Source organism: Podarcis pityusensis, assembly GCF_964106645.2.
Source record: "Podarcis pityusensis genome assembly, chromosome: 7".
NCBI classification, from domain to species: domain Eukaryota; kingdom Metazoa; phylum Chordata; class Lepidosauria; order Squamata; family Lacertidae; genus Podarcis; species Podarcis pityusensis.
In genome coordinates this window covers 49,547,980-49,558,836 of record NC_138031.1, presented here as the reverse complement: position 1 = coordinate 49,558,836, position 10,857 = coordinate 49,547,980, and the positions used below count along the sequence as shown (strand labels likewise).

The window sequence follows — 10,857 nt, the reverse complement described above, 5'->3', positions numbered from 1 at the left end:
GAAAGACTATAGCTCACAACTCATTTGGGCATTTACTAGCATTTCAAGGAGAAATAACTTCTCCAGGATCCATCTGGGCATGAATGTAAATAATAGGCTGGTCCACAATAAGAAGTTTATGTGCAGTGCAGTCCTATTCATGCTTGCTCAAAAGTAATTTCCAGTTCTGTCAATGTGCCTTATTCCTAAGTAATTGTGCACAGAAAAGACAGTAGTCTCTTTGGCCAACAGGTACACAATAACACACCTCTCATTTCCGATCTTAGCAAATGGACAAGAACATGTTAAGCTACATAGGTTTCTTATAAAAAAAATCCTTCCAGTAGCACCTTTAAGACCAACTAAGTTAGTTCTTGGTATGGGCTTTCGTGTGCAAGCACACTTCTTCAGATACGTATCTGAAGAAGTGTGCTTGCACACGAAAGCTCATACCAAGAACTAACTTAGTTGGTCTTAAAGGTGCTACTGGAAGGATTTTTTTTATTTTGACTATGGCAGACCAACACGGCTACCTATCTGTAACTAGGTTTCTTATGTAATTCAGTATGGTGAGATCTCTGTTCCTTTCAGCTACACTGTAATCTGGATCTAGTTATTTCAGGAACAGCCTCCCTCCCTGTTTCTTATAATTAGTAAGCTCATACAACATTCAACCAGTCTCCTGTTGTACAGTACAGCTCCCAGCCAGTTTTATAAATTAATGAAGAGAATAAAGGTTGAAAGAAAGGGTATGAAAGTTGAAGAGACCTGCCATTTAATGGATTTGGTCATGGTTCATTCATAGTCATAAGTATTTCAATCCTTTCTGTATAGGACAGTGGTTCCAAAATTACCATTGAGATGCAATCCTTATTCAGGACTCACCTTTGTTAATCCGATTATATGAAAGTCATTTAATCTCTGCCTCAATATTTACAATTAATTAATTAATTACAAATTAAATTTACAAATTACAGGTAGAAATTGTTTACCACCATAACTTTTATCTAACATAAAAGCTATTAATGGGGATTATCCATCAGTGTTAGCATGGACTAAAATTCCCACTTCACTCATAAGCATATAATGGATGAGTGGAACAGAAATTTGCCGCCTTCTCATGGGTTTTCTACAAGAGAGTGGTTAAAACATGGTCAATAAGTGGCCTGTAACATTAAGCGACATCAAGTGTGTGGATTTTTAGAGATAATACGGCACAGCATGAAGTGCCAACTGCAAGACTAAGACCCAGGTGATTAGCCCCTGCAACACCATTAAACTCCAAGAAGTCCCATTTTATCCATAACCATACTTTTAAAGAGGGAGCAAAACCAATGCTTTCTCACACATTATCTTACTTCATTTGTGGCTGGTTAAAGCATGTTAAGAGGCAATCAACCTTTGTAGTATTTCCTCATTTTCAGTGGGGCTTACTCCCAAATGTTCACAGGATTGAAGTCCTAGTGGGTCAAACAGATTCACTGGGAAAAAACATTTTGGCTTTCTATTTAAGAAAGACTACAAAAGGAAAATAAGAGGGGGGAAATTCTTCCCTCTGCAAATAAGAGGAAGAGCATCCCATGAGTCATACTGAGGGTGCCCTGGGAGGTGGGTAGATTATTTAATCCCATCTGGGACAGGTAAGAAAGTGTCAGAAGTATGAAGGAAAAGGAACCCTAGAACACAACTTGAAATGAAGATGAGGTTACCACCATTTTCCCCCACCACAGTATATTTCCTATGTATATAGCAGCTGTAAAATTCTGATGTTTCTTCCAACATGAAAATAAGTGAAAGCTTCATTTGTTGAATCATGACAAGAAATGGTGATAATCCAATTCACATTCCTATTAATATTTACACATACAAAATGCAGCGTATGTACAGAGAAGTTTCATATACGTAAATGGGAACAGACCAACCCCCTCCCATCCAATGCTCAGGTTGCATATATGTGTAAATAAAACCATATCCTAAAGACAAAATAAAAATAAATGGGAACAGGCCGACAATATTTGCTCCCTAGATGTAAAATAATTGTCTCTATTAGAGCTCAGTGCATCTAACACCAGTGAGTAATTTGTACAATGATAAATAAGTGGGCGCTAGGCCTTTCTTTTAACATGGGAGGCAAAAATTCAGCAAGTGAAGCTGCTGAATTCTGCCTGCCGTAAAGGTATTAAACACACACGTGTCTATGGGGAGAGATAAAAAGAAAAAGAATACCTGGTTTGCTAGCTTTGAACAAGTTTGCCACACAGTCCTTTGTAGCAGTATCCTTTTAGTCTGCTGGCTAGGTTTTCTCCATTATTGAGACTGGGCAGCTTCTACTATAGCTTTCACCAGCTGCTACTAAAGCCCTGTCCACCCAACCTCTTCTTATCAAATGCTGCTTTACTTGCTTGTGTGACTGAAGAGGAGAGGCGGGGCAGTGTCTATTATTTTCTTGTGGATTCCAAGCTCCACATGTGCATTTTAAGCATGGTGGCACAACTGCACTAAACTCCTTCCCTCCCAAGCTATGAGGGAAAGGGAGGGAATATATATATATATATATATATATATATATATATATATACATATATACACACACACACACACACACAAGAATGTGCATGATGGTGCCTCTTGAAATTTGATGTTGGATGCCCCAGGGAACTGTTTACATTCCTTACTTTAGAGCGATGTCCCAAGGAACTATATAGAATATTATATGGTGCTTAACCAGAGAGCTAGCAGTGTGCAATTATTGGCCCATCATACTCTCTAAACAGCAACAACATCCTTTTCAAACCTGAACGTCAAGAACATCCGCGTGGTGAATAAACATGTAGAGTTGTGTCCAATGTAGTACTATGTGAACATCCTTTAAGTGCAAGGATTTCTGCTTGTGCCACAGAATGTTTTCTCCCTCTCCTACCTTCATTTCACTCCCAATTTGTTCTAGGAGTCCCCCCAACTCTATGGAGCAGATATAGGGAAGGTTCAGGGAAAGTGTGGGGAGAAGGTGGAAAGTCCTGTTGTGGAAGCAGGAATTCTTGTGCTGATAGGACATGATAGTTGAATACTGTCCATGGGAAACAGAAGTTCCTAGCGAAATTCCAGCTTAGTGTTCTGCCTGTGGCGTGTATACTCCAAACACCATTTCTCTGGGAGCAAACAATGTGCCAAAACACAAAAACGCGCTGGGAAACTTTGTGCCACTTTGCTGCTTCTGTGCTTATCCCATTTTAATCAGCAATAGGAAAATGAAGAATCTGTGTGCCTATTCTGCTGGGTTAGCTTCTGAATTAATACAAGCATCCTGTGTCTGAATTAATACAAGCATCACACACTTTCTGTGTGAATATTCCACATACATGAATTTTGACATGTTTATACACTTGGATGCTACAACCAGATCCCCTCTACATGCAGCAAAAATGCACAATGACCACATTAGTTTAGTTATGCTCCATCTACAATTTCTACACTGCTTAGAAAGTACTTTGATTAAATAGTTTAAAACAAAAATAGCAAGAAATAGTAGTTCATCACATAGCTATCAACAGCAATCAGCATAGCAGCCAAATTGAAGTCCTTGTTTGGAGTTATTCTGTCTTTGGAATAGACAGTGCCAGAGACAAAGAATAAGGAAGGCTTCACAGAGGGATCTGGTTGGCCATACTTGAAAACAGGACGCTGTGTGAGATGGATCTCAATCTAGTTCAACAAGGCTCTTTTTATGTTCTTAATCCATCTATCTAACGATTTCCAACATTCTCTGTGTCACACTCTTGAAACATTAGTCACACTTTTGGCATGACTAAGGGACACATTTCTGTAGATGAAAGAGTCTATGCAGACAGGGATGGACTCAGTTTTCATGAGCTTCCCTTGAGTAGATGGCAAAGAGCCTCCAATTTGGGAGACATATCAGAGACAGCAAAAATTGCCCCTCTTCACCTCCTCCCACCCAAAGTCACTAGGGTTTCTCAATGTTCTTGTTAACCTTACAAAGGAAGGTTAATTTTGTGTTTGTTATTCATTCACACTAGGGAAAATAAAACACTAAACTTTTTGACAAATTTAGCATGAGCAAACTCCCTTATAGTGGAGTGGTCTGACCATCACCAACAGGGATAGGACACAGAGGACAATGTATTTTAATACTCTTCTGAGTTAAAGCGTTAAAATCGAAATGTGGAAAATATGGAAACAACGAGGAGAAGCAGGATTGAGACTTGGAGATATGCTTCAAGGTCCAGGCTATGGGAAGTCCCGAAAAATTAATAATTATAATTTGGATGATAATTTGGTCTTTTTATTTTAGTTTTTTATTTTAATTGGATTATAATTTGATATGATAATTGGATGTTCTTTTATTGGAAAATTAATTAAAATGATTTAACAACAACAACAAAAATACTCTCCTGGGACAACTTAACAGAGTTCCCCCCAGGAGCTCAGATAGGCTTAAGCTGAGACATAGTGACTGAGGATTTGGATCCACGTCTCCCTAGGCACATCCAGAATCCCTCCCTCCACATAACGTATACCCAGTCATAATGGCAGTCATTCTAATAGTACAATAAGAACATTATATTATTAGTCAGTTCTTCACAAAAAATGGAGAATTGGTCAGAATATAAAACTACAATCTTATCATGGAACTTTCAAAGATTTATTTTTGTCAAAGTGTATAAAACTTCAAGAATGAAAATTTCACCATCACAAGGATTCAACCATCTGTTAGCATGACCAATAGAATTTATTAAACATTGTATTTACAACTATTTACATATGCTTTAATAGGTAAATATTAAAATAGACAATGTACAATTTTTCATTGAGAGGCATTTGTAAGGGAGAAGCAGGACACTAAAAGGCTTGTTTTGAGACCACAATGTAAGAGCAGATTTATAATCTTTTAAGATTTTAAACATAATACTCTTCATAGTAAGTCATAGGCATGGCATTACAGCAGCATAGCAAAAGACAAATGGCTCTAGGAAGTCAAAGTGTAATCCATTAAGCACTGCTGCAACCACACTGAAAGGGACACTCATGCAAATTCCTCTGAATAAATGGATGCTGTACAGAAGCAGTGCTTGGTGGATTGGCACCGTATGTTGCAATCATTTAGGTACCACACAGTAGGAAAAAACCTGAACTGAGCTAGCATGCAATACCACTCAGTCTCAAATCTTAACAGTTATGGTGATGGAACAAGTAGCTAAATCAAATACATGCCTTTTAAAAGAAAATTGCCTATACACTACACATAAGAAACAACAACTTTGGTCCAATAAAACATTAGACAAAACAGTTTTACAATTAAAATATCTATTTTTATACAGGGTTGAACGTTAAATACAAGATTATTTACAATTGCGCAATATGTATAAAATAAGTTATTTTAAAAAATGAAAACAATATTACATCTTTTCCAAAAAGAAAACTGTACATTTAACCTATAAATTATATAAGATGAATAGACCCTCACTCCCCACATTCCCACAAGCGTGTAATATTTCCCACAGCTTGATGTTTTGTTTTTTGTAGGAGTTTAAGTTTAATAAAAATCATTAAAGTGAACATAAAATAGCAAGTGCTTTTCAGCAGATTTTTTTGTAACAGCTGCCAGCGCTGTTAAAACTTCAGTGAAAGATTTTTTTTTTTTTGTACATAAATAGCTCTGTTGGGAAGATGCTTTTTGGACCTAGGATCTAAAATAAATACCATTTGTAATAAATGGTATGCACATTTACAACATTGAATGAGATTTTGTGAAGCATTTTGATGTTATATATGGAAGATTGAAAAAGGCTGTATTCCACATTAGTGCTATATTTTTAAACGAATTACATATATATTTCACAACGTTAAGCTGTAACAGACAGCAAAGAGATGCTAGCAGTCATATAGGCGTCAATTCAAAGTCATCATTAACATCCACAAGAGGAACATAGAATTCCTGAATTTCATAAATGCTGATGGATTTATAAGTTGCAGGATCAAGTTCTTGTAGTTTAAGCTGCCATTCCAGTCTCTGAACAGCATTTAAAGCTGCTGCTTCATGTTGTTGCCTCATCAAGAGACATGTCTATTTCAAAATAAACAGATGAATAGTCAATTATTCCAAGTACACCTTAATGTGAACCGCATACTGAATTCTCCAAGACAGGGACGGCCAATTTGACAGTCCACAGGCCAATCAAACCCCTGAGACGATTTGATCTTATACTTGTGAGCCTATTCATGTTTTGAATAGGGTTTTTATTTTTTGTAATTCTAGAGGCAATTAAATATTCCATAAAACAATGCTAGCACTTTTAATAAATCAACCCTAGAGCAATTAGATGCTAAAGCGTCAGCTCCTTTTACCTAAAGCTTTAAAATGCTGGCTATTCCTGCTTTAAGGGGGTCTTTAGAAAAAGATATTCATTCTGCACCATTTTCTTTTCTCAACGCTGTACATATGCAGTTCACTCTGAATTAGATCCAGTACTAAGCATGTGTAATTAAAAAGGCAACTTCCATGAACAGGACATCTGCTCATGAAAAGTATCCCCACCTAATTTTCAGGTATCCTCCCTTTACCCTCATCTCTCTGTGTCACAGCCCATCCCATTTAGCAGAGTCCCCTGAAAGATTTCTAGGTATTTTGGGAGAACTGCTGTGGAGAGGAGGTTGGGTGGGGAAGTCAGCTACTGCCAACCTTGTTACATGCACTTAATTCTGGGTCCAAGCCCTCTAGACATACACCATATATTCCATAGATGCCAATGGCATGATTTCAAAAGAATTCTTAAGGTGAATGGAAATGCTTCCATGTGCACTTCAGGGCTTCTCCATATTGTTCCCTACCCCACCCTTTTGGATGGATACACGGGATACACTAAGAATATCCTCCTGACACCTTGATATACATGAAGTCTACTCACTGAGTACTGGCTTCCTCATTCAGTGCAATATTAAGGCAGTTCCACAAATAAAATTGACACGTTTGTGATCCCTGCAAATTCCCTGAACTGAGAAACCCATGGAGGCAGGAACTCAGGTGTTGTTCTATTCCATACATGTGAGCAACTAAATGAATTAAGACATGTATTATCTATTTTCTCCTGAATTTGCTATGACACAAAGAATGTGAAGGAGACCATGTGCTAGATGGTTTATTGCAGCTTTCTACTGAAAGATCTTTTTTGGAAAAGGTCCAATAAAAGCACATACCTTTAATTTGTCGAATTTATCATCCACGTCCTGTAACCATGACATAAACTGTCGTGCATTAAATCGATCTCTAACTGATGTTTTGCTGTCATCGGTCTGGAAATCAAATGTATTAGAAATTATAGACAATGTTAATTATATAGTAATTTATTCCAATGCTAAAAATGGTAGACCCATATTTTTAAAATGTTAAGAGTGATGAAAAATAGTAGTTTGGATCCAAATGTGTCCTTGTCTCCATTAGGTGCAGAGATGGGGAACCTGTGGCCCACCAGATGTTGGAACTACAATTCCCACCATCTCTGACCATTGGACATACTGGCTGAGGTTGATGGGAGTTAGCTACACCTGGAGGTCCACAGGCTTGCCGTTTCTGCGCTAGCAGAAGGCCTCTTCCAGTCAGGCTGTTTCTGACCTAGTGTGGAGAGTGAAAAAAGTGATTCTCCCATGAGCCAGATTAAATCTGTTTACACAAGACTTTACACAAACTCTTTCAATATTTTTAAAAAGTTAAAAGTGAAAACCTTTCTTCTCTGCAGACCATGCAAATTTGTCTTCAGCATCCAGTTCTTCTATATAAGAATTCTAGCCTAATGTTTCCCACTAATTTAACTAGGACTGAGATTAGCCAAATAGAGTAATTTATCCTCAACAGATTCCTTTTTAACAAATTGGTTTTACAATGGGTACCTTCCAAATGTCCAGCAAGGAAGATAATTTTAGGAACAAGTTGCTAGAAGTTTAGACAATTCAACGAACAATTTCATATGTGAATTCTTAAAGAACTCTAGCAGTATGCTGTCTGAATCAGCAACTTTTAAAATTAGAATTAAATTTAAATACCATATTGGCCCGAATATATGCTGCACCCACATATAAGCCACACCCTTAAAATTCAAGGCTTATTTGCAGGTGTGGCCACCAAGCCGGTGCTGACACTCGGCGCCCCGCTCCCCAAGCCGGTGCTGGCCGCCCCCGTTCAGGGCGGTAATGCCAGGAGGCGGGCACACAGCGCACTCAAGAGCCGAGCGCCGGCACCGGCTTGGGGAGCTGGGTGCCCACCTACCAGCTGGTTGGTGGTGCATGCACTCCCTAGCTGGGGGGGGGGTGCACCTGCCTCCCAGCTTTTTGGCGGTGCATGTGCTCCCTAGCTGGATGACCTGCGCATGCTCCCCCCCGCCAACCAGCTGGGAGGCAGGCGTGCCACTCCCCCCTCCCACCAAGCAGCTGGGAGGCGGTCGCGCTGCTTACCCCCACCACCAAGCAGCTAGGGAGCGAACACTGCCAACCAGCTGGGAGGCGGATGCTGCTCCCCCCACTCCCGCCATCAAGCAGCTAGGGAGTGCGTGTGCTTCCCAGCCACTTTCAGCAGCATATGGTAAAAAGTCACGAATATAAGCCGCACTTTAACCTTTCAGGGTCTGAAATTGGGGAAAAGTGCAGCTTATATTCGGGCCAATATGGTAAAACTTGTTTTCATGTTAACTTTATTAGACTTAGTTTGAAAAAGTAACTTCAGCTATGGGTTTATTTCCAAACCAAACCTTAAAAGCAGTCTTTTTAAAAATTTACCTGGCTGTCCATAGGCACATTATACACTTCAGCATCCAGCAGTACTGTGCATGCACTGAATGGTAAAGTCTGATTAGCTAAAGTTCTTGCTGCTCGATAATGGACACGCAATACTTCTTGCTCATTGGAAACAATAAGCTTTTCCTAGTTAAACAAAAAAATAATAATCAGTGTTTTAAAACACAAAATTTCATTAAAATACTATTTGATCATTGTTTTTCCTTTTCTGAAGTACACTTTCAAGATTTTTGAAATGTAATATTTCTATTAATTCTCTCTATTAATTCATACCAATAAACATGCACATTTACAGAGATTTCATACAGAAAATACTATGAGACTTGGCTTAGAAATCTAAGTAGAACTTTCAAAACTTCCCAGTAAGAATGGCTTCTTATATGAATTTCTTAGCACAGTGTAAACTCTCCTTTTCTTTAAAGGAATTCCCAGGTATATATAGGTTCTGATTGGAGATGCAAGTTTTTAACAACTTCTTAACAAACTACCGTATTTTTCGCACCATAGGGCGCACTTAGTTTTTAGATGGGGAAATCAATAAAAAAAATCCCCCCCCCAGCTCCAAAGAGCAGCGTACAGGCTGCGCACAACCTCTCCCTGCCGGAGGGGTTGTGCGCGGCTATGAAACAAGCCAAGGCAGCGAGCGGGATGGATCGTGCTGGCTGCTTTGGCTTCCTCTTTAGCCCCGCGCAATCCCTCCCTACCGGGAGAGGCTGCGCGGGGCTAAAGAAGCCATAGACCCGTGCAGCCTCTCCCTGCCGGAGGGGTTGTGCGCGGCTATGGAACAAGCCAAGGCAGCGAGCGGGATCCATCCCACTCGCTGCCTTTGCTTCCTCTTTAGCCCCGCGCAATATCTCCTGCCGGGAGAGGCTGCATGGAGCTAAAGAAGCCATAGCCCCGTGCAGCCTCTCTCTGCCGGAGGGGCTGCGTGCGGCTATGGCACAAGCCTGTATTCGCTCCATAGGACGCACACACATTTCCACTCAGTTTTTGGAGGGGAAAAACTGCGTCCAATGGAGCGAAAAGTACGGTACATATTGTGCTTAAATCTTAACATGTAACAGTTTTTCTTCATTCTAATCCTTTCTCTTTAAAACGATAAAACTTTTAAAAGACTTGCCCATCTTTATACAGTCATCAGTCTACTGGGTGAAAATAAATGAATAAATAAACACTATCAGCCAAGATTTTATGGCACTTACCCTCTCAATACTGTGCTGCAAACGAAGTTTCATCCTTACAACTTCTTGTTGTCTAAACAGTTCTTTAAGTGGATCTGACAGTGAAGGAGGTGGTGTGATCTGTGAAAAAATTGTTCATGCAATATCATTTATATACAATACTGTACACATAAGCAAGAGCCATAACATAGTCAACTGGAGGAAAAAATTATGGTGCTTAAAATGTCACCGAATGCACATATTTGTATCACAAATACGGAATTAAATATATGAAGTTTACTGTGTTAACATGAAACATTGTTTGAAGAATCTTTATATATATGAAAGCAGCACATCAAGCAGATGCAAGTCAATGGACTGCATTCATATGTAACACTAAATCATGGCACAGGACAAGTCTGTGTGAGCCTTGTCTATTTTTCCCTGGCACAGCTTGCAAGGAATTTGAAAGCTTGTTTCTGTTTCAGATTGACTTCTGAACCAGACAAACTGCAGTTAGTTTTAACAACTGTTTACAAAAACAAAGCCAATTTCAAATTGTAGTTTAAGAAGCTGGCTTACTTGAGTAAACCGTAGTTCATAATAACAGTTAATCTGCAGTTTAAGGTTCAGATGTATTGTTTAAACAGAAGTGGAAGCTTCCAAACTCCTTCACCTTTTGACAGCATTATCTGTCTTCTCCAAAAATCTGGCTAACAAGTCCTCCTAGCAACTTTCCAGTTGCATAATCACTGGAGCCAAAAGGGCAATGTAAAGTTATCTTGTAAAAAATGTGGAAAGCAAACTATGCTACTCATGAGTATTTTCTTGGCCCTTCTGGCATCAGCTGGTTGCATCAAAAATACATATTTGTTTTACATTTAATAAGAAAGTAGAAAACAGCAGCATAGCT

The 10,857-nt window shown here is 39.2% G+C and overlaps 1 protein-coding gene across 4 annotated transcripts in view; it reads right to left on the bottom strand.

Moving 5' to 3' along the window:
- Positions 1-4,620: 4,620 nt before the first annotated feature.
- Positions 4,621-10,857, bottom strand: part of ANKRD12 (ankyrin repeat domain 12) — a 48,808-nt gene continuing 42,571 nt past the window's right edge. For all 4 annotated transcript variants that reach the window (XM_081014089.1, XM_081014092.1, XM_081014091.1 and 1 more), the window contains 4 exons: positions 9,987-10,085; positions 8,767-8,910; positions 7,195-7,290; positions 4,621-6,064 (listed from right to left, as the gene is read on the bottom strand). In XM_081014089.1, coding sequence (XP_080870215.1) covers positions 5,879-6,064; positions 7,195-7,290; positions 8,767-8,910; positions 9,987-10,085 — 525 coding nt within the window. In that variant the 3' untranslated portion in view covers positions 4,621-5,878. The remainder of the gene's footprint in view (positions 6,065-7,194; positions 7,291-8,766; positions 8,911-9,986; positions 10,086-10,857) is intronic.